Below are 23,410 nucleotides of genomic sequence, written 5' to 3'. Positions count from 1 at the left end.
TCTGATCTGATCTTTATGATTTCTTTCCTTCTGCTAACTTGGGTTTTTTTTTTTTGTTCTTCTTTCTCTAATTGCTTTAGATGTAAGGTTAGGTTGTTTCTTTGAGATGTTTCTTGTTTCTTGAGGTAGGACTGTATTGCTATAAACTTTCCTCAGAACTACTTTTGCTGTATCCCATAGGTTTTGGGTCATTGTGTTTTCATTGTCATTTGTTCCTAGGTATGTTTTGATTTCCTCTTTGATTTCTTCAGTGATCTCTTGGTTATTTAGTAGCGTATTGTTGTTTTTGTTTGTTTGTTTTTTTGTGGTACGCGGGCCTCTCACTGTTGTGGCCTCTCCCATTGCGGAGCACAGGCTCCGGATGTGCAGGCTCAGCGGCCACGGCTCACGGGCCTAGCCACTCCGCGGCATGTGGGATCTTCCCGGACCGGGGCACGAACCCATGTCCCCTGCATTGGCAGGCGGACTTTCAACCACTGCGCCACCAGGGAAGCCCAGTAGCGTATTGTTTAACCTCCATGTGTTTGTAATTTTTACAGTTTTTTTCCCTGTAATTGATATCTAATCTCATAACGTTGTGGTTGGAAAAGATACTTGATACTATTTCAATTTTCTTAAATTTACCAAGGCTTGATTTGTGACCCAAGATATGATCTCTCCTGGAGAATGTTCCATGAGCACTTGAGAAGAAAGTGTATTCTGTTGATTTTGGATGGAATGTCTTATAAATATCAGTTAAATCCATCTTGTTTAATGTGTCATCTAAAGCTTGTGTTTCCTTATTTATTTTCATTTTGGATGATCTGTCCTTTTGGGAAACTGGGGTGTTAAAGACCTCTACTATTATTGTGTTACTCTCAATTTCCCCTTTTATGGCTGTTAGCATTTGCCTTATGTATTGAGGTGCTCCTATGTTGGGTGCATAAATATTTACAATTGTTATATCTTCTTCCTGGATTGATCCCTTGATCATTATGTAGTGTCCTTCTTTGTCTCTTGTAATAGTTTTTATTTTAAATTCTGTTTTGTCTGATATAAGAATTGCTACTCCAGCTTTCTTTTGATTTCCATTTGCATGGAATACCTGTTTCCTTTCCCTCACTTTCAGTCTGTATGTGGCCCTAGATTTGACATGGGTCTCTTGTAGGCAGCATATATATGACTCTTATTTTTGTATCCATTCAGCAAGCCTGTGTCTTTTGGTTGGAGCATTTAATCCATTTACATTTAAGGTAATTATCGATATGTATGTTCGTATTCCCATTTTCTTAATTGTTTGGGTTTGTTACTGTAGGTCTTTTCCTTCTCTTGTGTTTCCTGCCTAGAGAAGTTCCTTTAGCATTTGTTGTAAAGCTGGTTTGGTGGTGCTGAATTCTCTTAACTTTTGCTTGTCTGTTAAGGTTTTAATTTCTCTGTCAAATCTGAATGAGATCCTTGCTGGTAGAGTAATCTTGGTTGTACCTTTTTCCCTTTCATCACTTCAGATATGTCCTGCCACTCCCTTCTGGCTTGCAGAGTTTCTGCTGAAAAATCAGCTGTTAACCTTATGGGGATTCCCTTGTATGTTATTTGTTGCTTTTCCCTTGCTGCTTTTAATATTTTTTCTTTGTATTTAATTTTTGACAGTTTGAGTAATATGTGTCTTGATGTATTTCTCCTTGGATTTATCCTGTACGGGACTCTCTGTGCTTCCTGGACTTGATTGACTATTTCCTTTCCCATGTTAGGGAACTTTTCAATTGTAATCTCTTCAAATATTTTCTCAGACCCTTTCTTTTTCTCTTCTTCTTCTGGGACCCCTATAATTCAAATGTTGGTGTGTTTAATGTTGTCCCATAGGTCTCTGAGATTGTCCTCAGTTCTTTTCATTCTTTTTTCTTTACTCTGCTCTGAGGTAGTTATTTCCACTATTTTATCTTCCAGGTCACTTACGTGTTCTTGTGCCTCAGTTATTCTGCTACTGATTTCTTCTAGAGAATTTTTAATTTCATTTATTGGATTGTTCATCATTGTTTGTTTGCTCTATAGTTCTGTAAGTTCCTTTTAAAATGTTTCTTCTGTTTTCTCCATTCTATTTCCAAGATTTTGGATCATCTTTACTATCATTACTCTGAATTATTTTTCAGGTAGACTGCCTATTTCCTCATTTGTTTAGTCTGGTGGCTTTTTACCTTGCTCCTTCATCTGCTGTGAATTTCTCTGTCTTCTCATTTTGCTTAGGCTGCAGGTTCAGAGTTCCCATTGTTTTTGGTGTCTGCCCCCAGTGAGTGAGGTTGGTTCAGTGGTTTGTGTAGGCTTCCTGGTGGAGGGGACTGGTGCCTGTGTTCTGGTGGGTGGGGCTGGATCTTGTCTTTCTGGTGGGCAGGGTTGCGTCTGGTGGTGTGATTTGGGGTGTCTGTGAACTTAGTATGATTTTAGACAGCCTCTTTGCTAACGGGTGAGGCTGTGTTCCTGTCTTACTAGTTGTTTGGCATGGGGCATCCAGCACTGGAGCCTGCTGGCCGTTGGGTGGAGCTGGGTCTTAGTGTTGAGACAGAGATATCTGGAAGAGCTCTAGCCTATTGATATTACGTGAGGCTGGGAGGTCTCCGGTGGTCCAGTGTCCTGAACTCAGCTCTCCCACCTCAGAGGCTCAGGCCTGACACCAGGCCGGAGCACCAAGACCCTTTCAGCCACACAGCTGAGAAGAAAAGGGAGAGAAAAAGAAAGAAAAAAATTCATGTAAAAAAAAAAATAAATAAAAAAGAGAGCAACCAAACCAGTAAACAAATCCACCAATTATAACAAGCGCTAAAAACTAAACTAAGATAAACTAAGATAAACATAAATATCAGAAACAAATCAGTCACAGACAGCAAACCCCAAGTCTACAATTGCTCCCAAAGGTCACTGCCTCAGTTTTGGGACTGTTCATTGTCTCTTCAGGTATTCCACAGATGCAGGGTACGTCAGGTTGATTGTAGAGATTTAACCCACTGCTCCTGAGGCTGTTGATTGTGGGGATTTAATCTGCTGCTCCTGAGGCTGCTGGGAGAGATTTCTCTTTCTCTTCTTTGTTCACACAGCTCCCGGGGTTCAGCTTTGGTTTTGGCCCCACCTCTGTGTGTAGGTCTCCCTCAGGCATCTGTTCCTGCCCAGACTGGAGGGGTTTAAAGCAGCGGCTGATTAGGGGGCTCTGGCTCACTCAGGCTGTGGGGAGGGACGGTTACGGTAGTCATAATTGGAATGTGCGGTGAGCCTGTGGTGGTAGAGGCCGCTGTGACGTTGCACCAGCCTGAGGCACCCCGTGTGTTCTCCCGGGGAAGTTGTCCCTGGATCACAGGACCCTGGCGGTGGCGGGCTGCACAGGCTTCCGGTGGGGAGTGTGGATAGTGACCCGTGCTTGCACACAGGATTCTTGGAGGCTGCAGCAGCAGTGTTAGCGTTTCATGCCCATCTCTTGGGTCCAAGCTGATAGCCACGGCTCATGCCCGTCTCTGGAGCTCGTTTAGGCAGTGCTCTGCCTTCTGTGGGCAGACGGGGAAGGAATCCTCTCTCCTCATGCACCCCAAAACAATGGTCTCTTGCCTCTTCGGCAGGTCCAGACTTTTTCCCGGACTCCCTCCCGCTCGCTGTGGGGCACTAGCTCCCTCAGGCTGTCTCCACGCAGCCCACCCCAGTCCTCTCCCTGGGGTCTGACCTCCAAAGCCAGACCCTCAGCTCCCAGCCCCCACCCGCCCCAGCAGGTGAGCAGACAAGCTTCTCAGGCTGGTGAGTGCTGGCTGGAACTGATCCTCTCTGCGGGAATCTATCCGCTTTGCCCTCTGCACCCCTGTTGCTGAGCTCTCCTCCGTGGCTCCAAAGCTCCCCCCTCACCCACCCACCATCTCTGCCAATGAAGGGGCTTCCTAGTGTGTGGAAACTTTTCCTCCTTCGCAGCTCCCTCCCAGAGGTACAGGTCCCATCCCTATTCTTTTGTCTCTGTTTTTTCTTTTCTCTTTCGCCCTACCAAAGTATATGGGGATTTTCTTGCCTTTTGGGAAGTCTGAGGTCTTCTGCCGGCATTCAGTAGGTGTTCTGTAGGAGTTGTTCCACAGGTAGATGTATTTCTGATGTATTTGTGGGGAGGAAGGTGATCTCCACGGCTTACTCCTCTGCCATCTTGAAGGTCCCCTGGGATTGTTTTCTTAATTTCTTTTTCTGTTGGCTTCTGGTTAGCATATAGAAACGCAACAGTCTTTTTTATGTTGATAATATACCCTGCAACTTTACTGTGTGTTTATTATTTCTAATAGTTTTTATGTGAAATCTTTAGGGTTTTCTATATATAAGATTGTGCCATCCACAAATTGTGACAGTTTTACTTCTTCCTTTCTAATATGGATGCCTTTCATTTCTTTTCTTTGCCTAATTGCTCTGGTTAGGCCTTCAATACCAAGTTGAATGAGAGTGGGGAGAGTGGGCATCCTTGTCTTGGTCCTAATTTAGAGGGATAGCTTTCCATTTTTGACAACTCAGTATGATGTTAGCTGTGGGTTTATTAATCATAGCTATCTTAAAGATCGTTTTGATGTCAGTATTGGGATTGCCTATTGGATTTTCTTTTCCTTGATTTTCAGTTGTTTGGTTCGGTCTTCTGGCATGCTAGGTGATTTTTTATTCTAATGGTAGATACTATATGTGAAGATTTCCTCCAGAGAGAAATTTTATTCTGGCACATAATGAGGGTAAAGGTCAAGAATCTTGATGCAAACAGGGATTGTAATGATTCAAGTTTACATATCAGGCTTTGTGAGGGCATGTCTCTTTCTACCTTGCAGTTAGTCCTGGGCCTTAGGCCTTCAGGGTTTGAACCAAAAACCCATTTACTGAGGTTCCTCGTTATTGGGCATCCGGAACTCTAATTTTGTCTCTTGATCACTGTGACAATGCAGAAACCTCCGCTTAGATCTTTAGCCTTCTAGCAGCCTCTTAGTACTGGTAGCTTAGCATCTTGCTTTGTGCATATACAGCTTAAGAATTATCAAAAGCCTTGAGAGGAAATTGCACAGAACCTGTCGGGTTTACTTCTTTATGTTTCCTTATTTTCCTGGAATTTTGGCCTCTTCTATCCTGGTTTCCTAGGTTGCAGCACACTTCAATTTTCCTCTCCCCAGCCCAGTGAGACTGCTGCAGGTTCTAGGCGAACGCTTTCTGTTCAGATTTTTTACATCGTGTGTTGCAAGGCAGGAATTTCCCCAAAAATGCATGGCTCTTCTCGGTGCATTTCCCTTCTTCATGATTTTGGCCCCTCAGATCCTGATTGCCTTGGTTGCTCTCTGAAGCCTTCAGAGATTTAAAAAAATTTTATATTTTGACATAATTTTAAACTTACAGAAAAGTTGCAAAACTAGTACAGAGAGCTCACAAATACCTTGTGCTCATCTCCTAATGTTAACAACTTACAAGTCTCCTTAATTATTTATATTTATACTTGAGTATTGCCATATTTTCCAAGCTGATAAGAGCAGAGCAGAGCTACTAAGTGGTTGAAAGAAGAAAAAAAAAAAGGAGCTAGTAGAGAAGGTGAAATTTTTGTTTCAGGACTTCTCAAAATCTCCACTGAGATTTTTCCTTGTATGAGACATCTCTCATGACCACATAAGGGTGGGAAATGCTCTATCTTATATGCACCCTCTTGGAAATCTGCAATGCCCATTTACATTTTAAAGTCTCGGAAAAGTGTTGTAGTAAAGAAATCTGCTTAATTTTGTTTATCCCCATGTTTCCAAACTTATATGGTGAAAGAGCTGTTCTTTTGTCTGACCTTCATTCATATCCTGTGCCGCTAGTGTTTTGTGGAACACATACTGTTCTAGAGCACATTCTAAAATCCTGAGGTATAAAATTTGCTTTTTTACGTTTTCTCCTAGGTTCTGGCTTTCTTGCTGTTTCCTTTCTTGCTTCATAAAAGGGTAGAAGGTAGAGAAGCCAAGGTTTCTTTGAAAACAGATTTTTGCACAAGAATAAGGCCAAGGCTGTGTTAACATTTACCCCTAAAACCCCAGCACATCTAGATGAAAAGCCGAATGCAAAAGCTTCATGTCCCCCAAATAAATTTCTTTTACATCACTGCTTGATTGTAGTCTTTGAAAATGGTTTTTATTTTCCTGTTATTGGTGAATGAAGATTTATCTCTGATTATAGCAACACGCAATCCTGGGATAGGTCTAATTTGCAGCATAATCCTCTTTCTCACCAGGGGAAGACCACACGAGACACATTCCCTTAGTTATGTGTATTTTAGATTCGCAAGTTCCATCTAGTCAGCCCAGGTCAGAGGCAGTGTTTGGGCACGGAGAAGCTGAATAGGTGAGGGCAACTTGTGTTTAAAATTGAAGAAGATAGGAGAGTTTTAGAGTGAAATTTGGACACTATTCCCCAGTCTACCTCTTCATCTTCTGTGTGTCCCTTCTTATCTCCCAGTGGATCTCCTTGTCCACCTTCTGGTTCCCCTGCAGTGTATTCTCCCATGGACCATTCAAGTAATATTCCTGAAATGCAGACCCAGTCATATCACTCACCTGCTTAAAAATCCATTGCCCACAGGATTAAATTCAGCCTCATAATCTGACCTCTGCCCATATGCTTGTATGTTCATTTTCATTTGGGGTCAGATTTCCATTTTCATTATCTTTATTGTATTGTTCTGCTGTTTCCTAAGTGCCTTCATATATATATATATTTTAAAATTAATTAATTTATTTTTGGCTGCTTTGGGTCTTCGTTGCTGTGTGCGGGCTTTCTCTAGTTGCAGCGAGCGGGGGCTACTCTTCCTTGCGGTGTGCAGGCTTCTCATTGCAGTGTCTTCTCATTGCAGAGCCCGGGCTCTAGGCGCGCGGGCTTCAGTAGTTGTGGCACATGGGCTCAGTACTTGTGGCTCACGGGCTCTAGAGCGCCGGCTCAGTAGTGTGGCGCATGGGCTTAGTTGCTCCGCGGCATGTGGATCTTCCCAGACCAGGGCTCAAACCCGTGTCCCCTGCATTGGCAGAAGGATTCATAACGACTACGCCACCAGGGAAGACCATATATATATATATATATATATATATATATATTTTAATAAGGTATGCCTTTGCCTATGCTATTCTCTCTGCCAGAAATGCCACTTCTTCTCTAGTCTCCTTGGTGCACTCCATATATTCTTCTAGGCTCATTTCTGGAAATTTCTTGGCATCTTTTCATCCATTTAATTTGCTTTCTTCCATCTGAGTTTGAACAGCAAATTCTGCATCTCTATTATCTGCATCTCATTGTGTTGTGGGCATTTACTTTTGCTTCTCAATGGGCCTGTAAGTGGCTGGAATGTAGATTGATTGATCTTTGTATCTCTAGCATATTGACCTAGTTGGTAGACTTTCAGATATTTGTTGAATTAGATTGAATGATATGTGTCAGTTTGAAACACTGAGGTGTTTTTTAAAAAAATGAATTTTAAAAAAAATACAGTAATACAGTGCTTTCTAAACACTGCTTTCGCTGCATCTCACAGGTTTTGACATATAGTATTTTTATTGTTATTATTATTATTTTGCTAATTCCTCTTAGGGTTTCCTTTTAAACTCATCGTAATTTAGGACTGAATTCTAAAATTTTATACCTACATAGTTATTTATATTGTAGATTTCTAATTTAATTGCATTATGGTTAAAAATATGTTCTTTGTGGTACTGACTGATTTGTGACCTAGTAAATGGTCAGTGTTTCTGATGTTCTATCTGTACTTGCAAAGACTATACGTTGTCTGTTTATTGACCGGAGGGATTTATGTATTTGTGCATATTTGATTAGGGTTATTAATTTGATCATTCAAACCATCTGTATCCCTTCCAAGTTTTTTTTTTTTTTTAATCTGTCAGTTTTCTGATAGAGTTGTGTTAAAATCCCCATAATGGTTGTGGATTTGTTAGTTTCAGTTATTTCTTTCAGTTTTTGCTTTACTTTTTTTTTTTTTTCTGAAGTTATGCTGTTAGGTGGATTATATTATAACAGAATTTTGGTGGATTGCTCCTTTTATTATTAGGTTAAGTCTCTATCCTTATTAATACTTTGCCTTAAAGTCTTTTTTGTTTGATATTATTGTTGTCCGGGTTTAGTTTGATTGGTATTTTCCTAGTATGTATAATTTATCTGTTTTCACTCTTTCTGTGCGTTGTGTTTTAGGTGTGTCTCTGAAAAGCTTTATATAGCTGGATTTAAAAAATCTACTCTATTAATTATCCTTTCATGGGTTGAATTGAGTTGATTTACATAGGTAATGATTACTAATTTATTTGGACTTCTGATTACTGTCTTATTTTGTAGTTTCCACTGGTCATCTTTTATGTTCCCCTCCATATCCTTTGCCTTTGTTTTCTTTTGGATTGGAAAACACTGATTTTCCAAATGTGCTGGTATGGATACTATGTTATAACCCACATAGTATTATATGTATATTATTTTTGTGTGCTTTTAGTAGCTACCATTAATTATATAAAGCAGATACTTCTCATACATTATTATAACAGTGTTACATTTATGCCCATTTCCCACCTCCTCCTGAACACAGACAAACCTTAGCCTGTTCAAAATATCCACTGAGGGCTTCCCTGGTGGCGCAGTGGTTGAGAGTCCGCCTGCCGATGCAGGGGACGCGGGTTCGTGCCCCGGTCCGGGAGGATCCCACGTGCCGCGGAGCAGCTGGGCCCGTGAGCCATGGCCGCTGAGCCTGCACGTCCGGAGCCTGTGGTCCGCAACGGGAGAGGCCACAACAGTGAGAGGCCCGCGTACCGCAAAAAAAAAATATATATATATCCACTGGACACCCTTCCCACTCCTTATGTTATTATTGCTTAAGGATTTAATTTTACCTTTTGCTTGTTTGTTTTTTAATCAATAGTTACATTTACCACCATAGTTTTTCAGTTCCTGTTCTCACCATTGTTTCTTGTGATCCATACTTTCCATTTTGGTTCAATTTTTATTTCCTTGATGAAGTATTTTAGCATTACTTTTATTAGTGACTGTGATAGTTTGTATATATCTTTATTTTGTTCTCTTTATTAAACAACAGTTTAGGGAGACATAAAATTCTAGATTTTCACTTATTTCTTCTCAGCACTTTGAAGCTTTACCTCCATTGTATCCTGGCGTCTATTCTTGCCAAAGAGAAATCTGTCATTTTTATTGTTGCTTTGGTTGGTTGTTTTTCCCCCTGTGGTAGTTTTAGAAATTTTTATTCTTGAGATCTTGATGTGTCTAGGTATGAGTTAATATTTATCTTGCTTAGCACTTGAGTGCACTTTCAAGCTGTAGACTCATATCTTCCTTTAACTGTAGGAAAAAAAGAGCTATTAAATCAAAATATTGATTCTCTCATATGATGTCCTTTTTTCTGGAATGCTTATCAGGTATATCTTGGAGCCTCTCACTTATGCTCCATATTCATTGACATTTCATATTAAAAAAGTAAGACTTCTTTGTCCTTTAAAATTTTTTGTTCTTTGATGAGTTTCCTTAGTAATATTTTCCAGTTTACCAGTTCTCTCTCTGATTATGCCCAGTCTGGAGTTTATATCATCTCTTGAATTTTTCATTTTCATGACTATCTATTTTTTTATTTCCAAGATTTCTAATTTTTTAGAGCTATTTAAGAATCCCCTCCTTTTGTGTAATTACTTGCTCTTTATTAATAGGAGTTATTCCTTCATTTATCATATTGGTAATGTCTAAACATATAAAGTCTTTGTCAGATTGTTTCATAAAAGTATTTTCACCAGGAGTAAATTCATGTTGTGATCTGTGATTTTGTTGGCTGTCTTACTTGATGTTATATTGATTCATGGACCTTAGAATTTAGATTTAGAGGCTAACTTTTAATTGGGGAGGGGGTCTTTTTGTCACTTGTAATCCCTCTGTGCACCCTTCTATCTAGTGGTTGTGATTTCTTCCACCTCGCTTCCTAAGGCCCAGATGCTGAATGATGGTTTCTGCTCTATGTTGATATTGGGGATATCTCAGTCTAGCCACAGAGCTGGTGGGGGGGGTGGAGGTGGTAACTTGATTGGTTCTTTGCTCTCCAGTCTCCATGAGCCTGCAGATTCCCAAACATACTAACCTCGGACAGTGGTTTGCATCTGGATATTTTTTCCAGCCTCCTTTTCCTGCCCATCCCCTGGCTTTGAGCAGAGCTTGATTCCAGGTTCTTGTCTCATGGACCACTTTAGATCCCTTTTTACCCAAAAGGAACCAGACTGCTGGCTGCCAGAGCCTGTGGCAGACAAGAAGCTCAGCAAGAGTGAGGCTTCAACCCTGCTCGCCATATTGTGTTTCTGTTCCTTTTCTTGTCCCTACAAAAACTTTATTCTCTTTTTAAGCATTGCTTATCTTTTTGCTTTTCTCTTTTGATACTTAATCTTTCATTGATATGTATTGAGGGCATAGGCCATGTATCATAGTTGAGTTTATCTAGTCATTTTGACCAGAAGTAGAAGCTTCAGTATTTATATATAGTTTCCAACACTTAAAAGAAATAGGACTGCAGTTTCTGTAACTCTGGAATGAGATCAGGAGCCCTGTAGTGATCACCCCTGTCTTTCTTATCTTTATGTCTCCCTATCACATAGTAGATGCTCAACAATATTTCTTGAATGATGAAGAGTTAAATATCATCAAGTGGTCTAAAGAGCTAATACCATGTGTCTTTTTTTGTTTTTTTTTGCGGTACGCGGGCCTCTCACTGTTGTGGCCTCTCCCGTTGTGGAGCACAGGCTCTGGACGCGCAGGCTCAGCGGCCATGGCTCATGGGCCTAGCCGCTCTGCGGCATGTGGGATCTTCCCAGACCGGGGCACGAACCCGTGTCCCCTGCATTGCCAGGCGGACTCTCAACCACTGCGCCACCAGGGAAGCCCCATGTGTCTATTTATGCTTACTTTTCAAAACAGCTGAACATCACTGGGGAATTCAGGAAAAACAGAGGAATGATCATGACTCTTAACCATGACTCCTGTTGAAAAAAATCCCATATTGGTGTCTCCTTCCAAATAAGAAACAAATATTAATCTCATTAGTTTCTGTTCTTAAAAGTGAGAACACTCCTTCTATTAGACACTCTGATTTCTAAAAATAGAACAAGTATAACCTGAACCAGTGAGAACTGATTCAGGCTGGGTAGGTTTCAGGTCTAACTCTCAATACTAGAAGGATTTTCAAAGGGATATTTTAAAACAAGGATATATGCATGGGCTTCTGTGGTTCCAGTAGCCCTCTGAAATTGCAGGTAATTGTATCAGTCAGTTTTGCTGTGTAACAAACTGCCCCCAAACATAGTGACTAAAAACCCATTTATTTAGTTCACAACTCTGTAGGTCAGCAATTTGAGCAGGGATTTACTGGGTGGGTCTGTTGGTCTGGCTGATCTTAGCTGGGCTCAGGCTCACTGACCTCTTGGTGGTCAGTGGTCAGGTGAGCTGTGGTTTTGGTGCTCTGGGATGGCTCAGCTGGGATGGCTATCTCTGTTCCAAGTGGTCTTTCATTCTGTAGTAGGCAAGCTCGGCTTATTCACATGGAGATGGTCACGGTGGACCTCAGAGAGTGAGCAGAAGTATCTACCAAGTCTCTTTATAGCTGTAATGTATCTATAAGGTCCAAAGTCAATATTCACACAGGGTTGTTTACATTCTATTCAGTTGACCAAGCAAGTTATGGGTGGAGAAATAAAATCCATATCTTGATGGGAGGAACTGCAAAGCATTATGGCCATTTTTGCAATTTACCATGCAACAGAACGTGGAGGGTTTTTCCTCAGGTGTGGTTGTGTAATTTTCAGAAAATTACCTCCAAAGTTAAGAACCAATATTTTAAATGATTTCACTACTGAACAAAAAGAGATTTGGGGAACTTAATTGATGGATATCTGTTTCAAACACTGCTTGGTGTATGGCAATGGGATTCTCAGTTGTTCTTGTTGAAGGTTACCCCTGGTATCAAGGCATTAGAATAATCCTCTCTGACTTCAATACTGAGCCTGAAAACAAAAACTATTGTCTTAGTGTGTCTGTCAGCTTCTGTTGAGTAACAAAGTGCTCCAACATTTAGTGGTCTAGAACAATGACCATGTAAATGGCCCATGCTTCCATGGGTCAGCAGATTAAGCTGGTATCGGCTGGGCTTTCACAGTGTCTGCAGTCAGCTGCAGGTCAAACTAAAGAGCTCTGGTTTGGGGAATTAACTGGTTGTCCTGACTGAAGGTGTTGGGGCCACTTGTCTCTCACCACCTAGCAAATTATCTCAGGCTTGTTCACATGGTGGCAGCAGGGTTTCAAGAGAACGAGTGAAAGCACACAAGATCTTGTAGAGCCTAGGCTTGTTTTTATGGGTCAAGACAAGTCACATGCCCAGCTCGATTCTTTAAGGTGGAAATAGACTCCAGCTCTGTCTAGGAGGGATGGCAAAGACATAGAAACAGGGAAGATGGGGAGTTGTAGCCTTTTTTTGGTAATCTTTCATCTCTCTTCAAGTAATTCCCTCTCACACCTCAAATTTAAGTTAAATACTGTCTGCATGTATATTCTTCCTATTAAACAGTAACACTGTGTGTCTGATAGTAGTAGTGTAAGTAGTAGCAGAAAACCACACTTAACATTTAAAACAACCTACAATTTTTTTTTTTACCATTAATTGGTGGTACCCACCTCCCTTTACTACTGAGTTTTATATTCATATAAGTATTTTAAAGGTGTAAACAAATCCTGTAGATGTGTACTTTTCTAAAGAAAGTGACTTAACATATTTTCTACTGCTCATCCAGTCTCCTTGTTTTCTAATCCAACCCACACTGGAGCCAAAGTTGGTTTTCTAAAAGGTTTTCCAACTGCATTGTTTGATGAAGAAACTCTAGGGACTTCTCAATCATATTCTTTACCTTGGCATTTGAGAATCTGTGTGGTCTGGCCTCTGTCTACCTTTCAGCTTTTATTTTCCTTCATTCTCCCTTGAGTACCATTCATTACAGCTAAACCAAATTTCTTGCTGTTTCTTGAGCACAGTTGGTCCTATATCAGTAGTTCTCAACTGTCCAGAGACATTGTTGGTTTTCACAATGGGGTTGTGTGTGCTGCCGGTCTCTAGTAGGTAGAGTCCAGGGATGCTGTTAAACATCCTACAATGCACAGGACAGCCTCCTCAGCAAAGAATTATCTGATATAAATATCAGAGTGCCAAGGTTGAGAAACTGCCCTACAAATTGCTGCCTCTGGGTCTTTTTTCATGCTGCCTCACACCAGAAGGCCTTCCTTCAGTCCTGACCGTTGAAATGTCCCCTGTCCTTAAAAAGCCAGTTCAGATGCCAAGCTTTCTAGGAAACAAGTCCTGGATGGATCCCACCCTTACCTTTTACACTGTAGGTTCGCAGAATCCTTTCTATGAATCACTGAAATGCTTATCACTTAAGATGTTTACAATAATTTGTGTTCTGTACTATTATTTTGTATTCTTATTGTTTCTCCCTTGTATTTTATAAGTTTATTTATTTATTTTTGGCTGTGTTGGGTCTTCGTTGCTGCGCGCGGGCCTTCTCTAGTTGCAGCGAGCCGGGGCTACTCTTCGTTGCAGTGTGCGGGCTTCTCATTGTGGTGGCTTCTCTTGTTGCGGAGCCTGGGTTCTAGGCGCGTGGGCTTCAGTAGCTGTGGTGTGTGGGCTCAGTAGCTGTGACTTGCGGGCTCAGTAGTTGTGGCTTGCGGGCTCTAGAGCGCAGGCTCTGTAGCTGTGGCACACGAGCTTAGCTGTTCCACAGCATGTGGGATCTTCCCGGACCAGGGCTCGAACCCGTGTCCCCTGCATTGGCAGGTGGATTCTTAACCACTGTGCCACCAGGGAAGCCCTCTCCCTTGTAATTTAGTTGACTGTTGGTATATGAACTCCTTTGCTGAACTGTGGGTTCCTGGATGACCAGGATTAATCTTATTTATGTTTCTACTAGAGCAACTACCATGTGTTTTACATATAGTAGGTGCATAATAAATATCTGTTGAATGAATGAGGAATGTGTATCTTCCCATGTTCTTAGCTATGGTTACTCCTTCCAACAATTTTCTTAAATGACTTAATTCAAAAAAATCCAACAAGCTGAACCTGAGTTTTTTTGTTTTTGTTTGTAATAATTTGGGTAAAATACTGTGATAACAAATGATTGTACAGTACAATTACTTGTGTTTATTTCTACAGCTGTTTAGTGAAAAAATAAGTGGCGTTGAAGGAACGAAACTAGATGATGAATTTCTTGACATGGAAAGGGTAAGAGAACATTTTAATGTAAATTATCTTATAAATTTGACTTTCCTTGTGATGTGATATATACTGATACTGTAAAGGATATTAGAGTGGGGATCTAGGATGTTTGAATTCAGGTGTGGATTATGGAGTCCAAAAGGCAGTTCTTTTATACTTCAAGGTCCAAATAAAGACCCTGGACCTTGGGAGATGGGATATTGGCTAACTGGTTCCCTCTAGTGGACAAGAGTCAGAATGCTCAAAAGATGGTCCATCTTGGCAAACAGTGTAGGCCAAAGTGATTGTGATTTAATATCTTGGAGAGTCGAAATGTGTTACGGGGAGGAGGCTCTTCGAATATATAAATATTGATATAATGTGTGGAAGACTCTGACCCTGTTCCCACGTGTTTCAGCAGCTGCACAACAAGTAAGTTTTATCCACTGGAACCAGCCATGTCAATCAACTTGGATAAGCTGGTTTCAGAGTTTCCTGACGGGTGACACAAGGATGATAATATGTGCTCTGCTTGCCTCATGTGGATGTTTTTTTTTTTTTTGCGGTACGCGGGCCTCTCACCGTTGTGGCCTCTCCCGCCGCAGAGCACAGGCTCCGGACGCGCAGGCTCAGCGGCCATGGCTCACGCGCCCATACGCTTCGCGGCATGTGGGATCTTCCCGGACCGGGGCACAAACCCGCGTCCCCTGCATCGGCAGGTGGACTCTCAACCACTGCGCCACCAGGGAAGCCCTCATGTGGATGTTTTGAGAATTATGCAGAAAAATTAACGTGTATGAAAGCATTTAAAAAATACAATGAGCACGTTACAGACGTGATTGTTAACACATGACAAAGGAAGACAGTAGAGTCTCGGTCCCTGAACAAGCTTCCTGGTCAACTGTGTGAAGTAGTTTAGGTGGAGGCAGAAGTGGGACCATCACTAATTATCAGCTTCCTCAGGTCCTTTCCCCTTTGTTTTGGGACCTTTAAACATAGCCTAGTTTTAATAATTAGAGTCCCCAGGTGAGAGAGGGCAGAGAGAAAGCAAAGCATCTTTCCTCAGGTGTAACATGGACGATACAGGCTATAGCAGGTAGTAGAGCTTTCAGCAGATTCTGGGGAAGAAAGTCCAGGCCCAGACTGTGCCTTGGGGGTGTAGGGGTTACTGTCTTCAGGATACCCTGGATCTGGCCACACTGTCCTCCAGGGAGCTTCTTATTTTCTGGGTGAGCACAATTAATTTTCTAGAAATGTTAAGGCCTTGATAGAAAGCTTATTTTGTTTTGCTTTTGGAAAAAGTTAGTTTCTGAAGATTGAAAAGCATAGAACATTTAAACATCATTGGCATACCTAAAATTACTTTAAAAATCTCTTGATAGATAAAGATATTTGTGTAACTTTATTACTAATAAAATGATTCAGTTGAGATGTTAAGTTTAAAAGTACATTTCAATAATTTTAGTTTCACCATGTTCTTGGATTGGAAGAATCAACATTGTGAAAATGACTCTACTACCCAAAGCAATCTATAGATTCAATGCAATCCCTATCAAACTACCACTGGCATTTTTCACAGAACTAGAACAAAAAATTTCACAATTTGTATGGAAACACAAAAGACCCCGAATAGCCAAAGCAATCTTGAGAACGAAAGAAGGAACTGGAGGAATCAGGCTCCCTGACTTCAGACTATACTACAAAGCTACAGTCATCAAGACGGTATGGTACTGGCACAAAAACAGAAAGATAGATCAATGGAACAGGATGGAAAGCCCAGAGATAAACCCATGCACATATGGACACCTTATCTTTGATAAAGGTGGCAGTAATGTACAATGGAGAAAGGACAGCCTCTTCAATAAGTGGTGCTGGGAAAACTGGACAGGTACATGTAAAAGTATGAGATTAGATCACTCCCTAACACCATACACAAAAATAAGCTCAAAATGGATTAAAGACCTAAATGTAAGGCCAGAAACTATCAAACTCTTAGAGGAAAACATAGGCAGAACACTCTATGACATAAATCACAGCAAGATCCTTTTTGACCCACCTCCTAGAGTAATGGAAATAAAAACAAAAATAAACAAATGGGACCTAATGAAACTTCAAAGCTTTTGCACAGCAAAGGAAACCATAAACAAGACCAAAAGACAACCCTCAGAATGGGAGAAAATATTTGCAAATGAAGCAACCGACAAAGGATTAATCTCCAAAATTTACAAGCAGCTCATGCAGCTCAATAACAAGAAAACAAACAACCCAATCCAAAAATGGGCAGAAGACCTAAATAGACATTTCTCCAAAGAAGATATACAGACTGCCAACAAACACATGAAAGAATGCTCAACATCATTAATCATTAGAGAAATGCAAATCAAAACTACAATGAGATATCATCTCACACCAGTCAGAATGGCCATCATCAAAAAATCTAGAAACAGTAAATGCTGGAGAGGGTGTGGAGAAAAGGGAACACTCTTGCACTGCTGGTGGGAATGTGAATTGGTTCAGCCACTATGGAGAACAGTATGGAGGTTCCTTAAAAAACTACAAATAGAACTACCATATGACCCAGCAATCCCACTACTGGGCATATACCCTGAGAAAACCAAAATTCAAAAAGAGTCATGTACCAAAATGTTCATTGCAGCTCTATTTACAATAGCCCGGAGATGGAAACAACCTAAGTGCCCGTCATCGGATGAATGGATAAAGAAGATGTGGCACATATATACAATGGAATATTACTCAGCCATAAAAAGAAACGAAATTGAGCTATTTGTAATGAGGTGGATAGACCTAGAGTCTGTCATACAGAGTGAAGTAAGTCAGAAAGAAAAAGACAAATACCGTATGCTAACACATATATATGGAATTTAAGAAAAAAATGTCATGAAGAACCTAGGGGTAAAGCAGGAATAAAGACGCAGACCTCTTAGAGAATGGACTTGAGGTTATGGGGAGGGGGAAGGGTGAGCTGTGACAGGGCGAGAGAGAGTCATGGGCATATACACACTAACAAACGCAGTAAGGTAGATAGCTGGTGGGAAGCAGCCGCATGGCACAGGGATATTGGCTCGGTGCTTTGTGACAGCCTGGAGGGGTGGGATGGGGAGGGTGGGAGGGAGGGAGACGCAACAGGGAAGACATATGGGAACATATGTTTATGTATGACTGATTCACTTTGTTATAAAGCAGAAACTAACACACCATTGTAAAGCAATTATACCCCAATAAAGATGTTAAAAAAAATAAATAATTTTAGTTTCGGTTGTTGGACTGAGACCCCTCTTGTTTATTACTTCCTTTCCCTCCCCAAACCTGAATGAGTGACAGAAGAAATACAAAAAGAAAATCTATTATCTGTTTTATTACAGCAGGGAAAAGCATGGAAATATTTAATAGGTCAAGAAGTTTTAAGGACTTTCTAGAAGAGGTGAATTATGAGGCCACTAAAAGGAAAAAGAAGGTTTTAAAAAATTATAGAAAGATGTATCATGTAATTTCTCAGGAAATTATAGCAGTTATGAACCATTATGCATCATTTAACATGGCATCTGAATATGTAAGGTAACAGCTGTCAATGCATAGAGGACTGACAAAAATCAGAGTAGAAGATTTTGCATACCTTTCTCATATAATAACAGATAATTAAATAATAGATAGGCTCATAGAGAATTTTCATAAAGTATGACTGTTAACTTTGTAAATCATATAGATATTTGCATTCCTCAAATTGAGAATTCATTTCAAATTTCTTTAAAACAATTTCAATAATCAGTTATTTATTGGGATATGGGAAAAAAACTCAACAGATTTCTCACAGTAAAATCATAGAACACAAGGATTACAAGGAAGGTATAGTTGCCAAATTCTGGATGTTTGGAAATGGGAGAACATGTAAAAATAATTCTTGTTTCAAGAGGAAATGAAAAGTAAAATTAAAGATCACTTAGTCATGAGAACTGTCTATGTCAAAATCTGTGATATATGGCTAAGTCTTCAATGCATTTAATAGAAAATAAATTGTTGGAAGAGAGTGAATAAATCATTCCAGCCAAAAAGCTAGGAAACTAACAGCAAAGTAAATCACTCTAGGTGGAAGGAAGAAATCAATACAGATAAATGAGAAATTAATAAAATATAAAACCATAATAACAAAAAGGTAGAATCAATAAATAAAACCAAGAACTCTTTTTTTTTTTTTTTGAAAGACCACCTCTACTAAGTGTGAGCAAGAGAGGGAAAAGGGAAAACACAAACTGCATAAGGAATTAGAAGGATATAATGACAGATGTGGATTTTTTTTTGAATTTTATTTTATTTATTTTTTTATACAGCAGGTTCTTATTAGTTATCCATTTTATACCTATTAGTGTATATATATCAATCCCAATCTCCCGATTCTTTAAATTAAAAAAAAAAAGATTATTACGAACAGGTGTCAGAAATCAGGGCTGCCAGCAGCTCTCTAACCCAAGGGCTGAGGTCTGGGAGTGTCAGTGGCACAGGCTTTGGGCACCTCAGGGGTAGGGTACCAACACAGATGGAAATTCCAGATTTAATCTACCAACAAAGACGCCCTCACACCAGGTAGGCTTTACAAAAATAATTTTCACCTCTCTGCTTTCCCCTGTTTGTCCTGATGGTTTGCTGAGATATTTGCATTGCATTTCCCTAACCTGAACACACATACCCACCCCCCGATGTCCTCAGTTATTCTAGAAGGGAGGTTTTGTTTTTAACTTTTTTGTTTTTAAACTACGTGAGTTATTTTTTTCAGTGTTCAACTTGATTGCCTATTTTTGCCAACATGTTTGGTGGCATCCTCTTTAATTTGTAAAGGGTTTATTCCTTGTATTGATTCCTGGGCTGTCCTGGAAGCACCACCAGTATGTGTACATCAAGGCCTGTGAGTTTTAGGCCATTTGTTTCTTGGCATTTTTTTCCCAAAAGAAATAGAAGAGTCTAAGTAGAAAGTATTCCCGCCTCTACCTCCTCTCATCCTCACCCCTCAGAGATGACTCCTAGATACCTGGTGGCTTTTCATGTCCAAAGAGGGTTGTATACATGGAATGACCACTCTACGTTGTGTTTTAATTAATATTGAATATATATAAAGTTATAAATCTAAAACCTAGGTCTTTTTCTTTTTTAAAAATTAATTTTTATTGGAGTATAGTTGCTTTACAATGTTGTGTTAGTTTCTGCTGTACAGCAAAGTGTATCAGTCATATATATACATATATCCCCTCTTTTTTGGATTTCCTTCCCATTTAGGTCACAACAGAGCACTGAGTAGAGTTCCCTGTGCTACACAGCAGGTTCTCATTAGCTATCTGTTTTATACATAGTAGTGTATATATGTCAGTCCCAATCTCCCAATTCATCCCACCCTCCCTTCCCCCCTTGGTAACCATAAGTTTGTTCTCTACGTCTGTGACTCTATTTCTGCTTTGCAAATAAGTTCATCTGTACCATTTTTCTTGATTCCACATACAAGCGATATTATACGATAAAAAACCTAGTTCTTCTTAAGCCTTAAACTGCACATATAGATTTTATTTATAAATTAGTAATTTCAGTATAAAAATGATGATCATTTTTAGTTAATCTTCATTTTAGTTTCCGTTAAGTCATAAGCTGAAGAGATGAAATCCTTATACATTTGTCACCAACTAGTTACATAATTAAGCAAATTCCCTTAATGCAAATTCCTGCAATACAGATGCAGTGCATAGGAGTCCCTCAAACTTAACATCAAATCTAAAACAGGATTCTCCTATGCACTTACATTTCTTGTAACTCTAATAAAATGTAAACATTACGTTATCAAATTTTCTTAAACATTTCAAAGATCTTCGTAAACAATTGAACATACTGAAGAGAGTTCAAAGTTTACAAAACTCGTTACCAGGTCAAGTACACATACACACAGGCACATTCCCCCACACACAGCTAGCACACGTGTGTCAGTAATACGGGTTTGATTCATTTCTTCATTTCTGTACTGTCTTTTTAAACCTTCCTGGGGCCCCAAATCTAAGCATTCAGCTAAGGGGGACAAATACAATTTCAGGTTGGATGAGAGTGCTTCGTTGAAAGCTTCTGACCCTGAACAGATCATAGATTTTTAAATGACAAAAATGAGGCTTTTGTATTAGCCATCACTCCCGGCTTGCTTTTTCCCTAGCAGTGTACAGCGGGCGTCTTCCCAGTACCTGTAGGTCTTCTGTGCCCCCGTGATGAAGAGTATTCCTTACTTGGGTGTTTCACGGTTTATCAAGTCAATCTCCTATTGATTGTAATTTAAGTTGTTCTCAGTTTCTATGACTATGTAAGATGGTCTAAGAAACATCTTTTTACCTCCGTGCGGTTTACTGGTATGTTTCTAGATGCTAAGCCCCTGGAAGTATGAGAGATGGTACATTAATAGGCACTTCACCTTGATCTCGGAGAGATCGTATCATTTAGCACTCCTGTGGTATATGAAAGGGCCCATTACTCCATACCTGTATAATACCTTATATGGTGTCTAGTCAATTAAAAAAGATTTTTGGGGGGTCAACCTGGTGAGTGGAAAGTATCTCCTTTTAATTTATAATTTTCCTGACTATTTTGTCAAATGTTTATGAGCAACTTGTATTTCTCCTCTTTTGTGGATTGCCTTCTTTCTAGTCAGGCTGCTTTTTTTTCCTAATGGGAGTACGGAGTATAATAGATACTAACCCTTTATTTTTTTGCATTTTCGTTTCCGTTCACCACTTTTATCAAACTTCGTGTATTGTGTCTTTTCACCGTTCCGTTTGAAATTTTATGGAGTCAGAACTTAGGTCTTTTCATCTATGATGCTTGGATTTCGGTGATGCCTGGAATATCCTTTCCAGCCCCGTATTTCAGAATATTCTCCTGCCTAGTTTAGTACTTTTACAGTTTGTTTTTAGGTCCATATTTTTAATCCTGTATGTAGTGTGATGTATGAATCTAACTTTATTATTAATTTGCCAAGTTTTAACCAAAAAAAGAAAAAATTGAAAGTGTGATAGGCTTTGAATTACTTTTACATGTTAATTGGGGGAGGATTTACCTATTTCCAAAACTGAATTTTCCCATCTAGGAATGTGGCTTTTCAAGTATGTATTGTACATTTCTCATAATATTTCTTCCTCGTTATTGCTTATTATTTAATTGCTGCTCTTATGAGCAGGATCTCCTTTTCCTTTAAAACATTTTCTTTTGGGCTGTTGATGGTATAAAGTAAAGCTATTGAAATGTGCACAGTTAACTTTTATTGTATAGTCTCACATTCATTTTCTGGGTAACCAACAGCCAGAGTATACAGGAATGGTTTTGAGGAAGGAAAGATTCAGTCTTAACCTGGCAGGGAAACCTTTGTTGTTAGCATCTTCTGCCCACAGAACAGAAGAATATGTATTTCAGTGATAATATTGATACTAGTGATGATGATTCTTTTGTCGTTGGCTTACTGAGGTCGTTTCTCACGTGAATCCTTATTATGGCATCCTTATACAAGTACAGAAATTCAAGTTCACCCAGCAAATAAGGAAAGTTTGGCTCAGAAGTGTCTAGTCTTGGTTTTGAGAGACCTTCAAGCACAATCAATAAACTAGTGGAGCATAATAACTTGTCCAAGTTTCCTAAATATTACATTAATATTCATTTTAATGTTGAATAAGAAGTTAGTGTTCTCCCATCATTGGGAGGAACAAGTATTGGAAGGATGTCCCAGAATCAAAAAGTTAAGAAAATATTACCTCTTCCAAAAATGTTGAAAATGTCCATTTGGATTAAAATCATTAAATGGTGTTATAAATATTAAATTGATCAAATTTATTTCTCTGTTTGTTTTTCTGTAGAATTCAGTGTTGGTCATTTACCAATATCTTCATGTGTTTCTCTTTTTTTAAGAAAATAGACGTTACCAATAAAGCTGTTGCAGAAATTCTTTCAAAAGCTACAGAATATCTTCAGCCGAATCCAGGTAAAGTTAGAAAATGTCTTGAAATATTCAATTGTTCATTCGCTGTCACAGGTTCTAATAATCTAGGTTTACCGAGCGTATGGTTGACGTGATCTAGAAACAATGTCCTCTGTGTCCGAATAATGAAATTCAGTTTTTTTAAGTTGAGTGACTAAAGGTAGTTGCAGTGAATCCTAGCTGATGACAAACAGAACAGACACTTCTGTGAACTATGGTGACGTTATTTGGGTGGAGTCTTGGTCTTACCAGCAAGACACTGCTAAGCAAAGACATTTTTTATGAGGTGCTTCGGAAACCCACTAAATATTTTGTCCATGTTTTCTTATTCAGCTGTTTCCTCTTTTTTTTAAAAAAATTTCTGCCATCCTGTTCTAACGGTGCCTGTGACTTTGAAATGGCTTTCACTTCATGGCTTAAATGCTGATGAAGTGAGGTATGATAAACATGAGAAACATGAGAAGGTCCAGTGTTACCGCAGCTTCTGGACAGGAGGTCTTTTCACTCCTAGGTATTGAAGCAGCATCCCTTGATGAAGTTTTCCTAAGTTCTAAACTATAGAAACCAATAGAGGGCGTCCAACCTTTGAATTCTGTGGCTTTCCAAATCTGCCTTTACTTTGTATGAATTTATTATTTGCACATAATTATCGTGATTGCCTCGGCTGTAGAAATCAGCACACATCCAACCATCTGAAAATCTAGAAAATAAATTTAAAAACATACATTGAATAAAATATTATGTCCAGGCAGGATGGCAGGTATAGAATTCTTTAAAATTGTACAGCTGATTATAGTTTTAAAAAGCATAATTATATATCTCTTCCTGGGCCTCATCCGTGATTGAACCACACAAGTCCCCTTTTCCTGATGAATCAGTCAGCACATGTTTAGCAAATGCTCCCTCTAGGCAAGGGGGTTTCCTGGGTCCTGGGATATACGGTTGAGTTGGAAGGGAACCTGCCCTCAATGAGCTGACACTGGAATGGGGTAGGGAGGTACTGGCCAAAGTGTCCACTTGGCCAGACACCTCTGGTTATTCCTGGAGAGGAGGAAGGGAGGCCTAGCAGCCTCTCATTCCATTTAGTGGCCCTCAGTCACAGGACTGCTGCATCCCACATCCCGCCCTGACAGTGGGGAAGA

At 39.7% G+C, this 23,410-nt stretch overlaps 1 protein-coding gene across 14 annotated transcripts in view; it reads left to right on the top strand.

Annotated features, from left to right (window-relative positions):
* The window catches only part of SH3GL3 (SH3 domain containing GRB2 like 3, endophilin A3), a 288,846-nt gene that overhangs the window by 211,573 nt on the left and 53,863 nt on the right, over window positions 1-23,410 (top strand). For 11 of the 14 annotated variants that reach the window (XM_033402955.2, XM_033402954.2, XM_033402952.2 and 8 more), the window contains 2 exons: window positions 14,222-14,290; window positions 22,199-22,271. In XM_033402955.2, coding sequence (XP_033258846.1) covers window positions 14,222-14,290; window positions 22,199-22,271 — 142 coding nt within the window. Of the gene's footprint in view, window positions 1-14,194; window positions 14,291-22,198; window positions 22,272-23,410 lie in introns of all 14 variants that reach the window. The other 3 variants (XM_049706874.1, XM_049706876.1, XM_049706877.1) reach the window with 1 other exon arrangement.

The sequence above is a fragment of the Orcinus orca genome, chromosome 2, assembly GCF_937001465.1.
Source record: "Orcinus orca chromosome 2, mOrcOrc1.1, whole genome shotgun sequence".
Lineage (NCBI taxonomy): Eukaryota > Metazoa > Chordata > Mammalia > Artiodactyla > Delphinidae > Orcinus > Orcinus orca.
The sequence above is the reverse complement of the archived record's forward strand: the minus strand, read 5'-3'. Positions and strand labels throughout refer to the sequence as shown.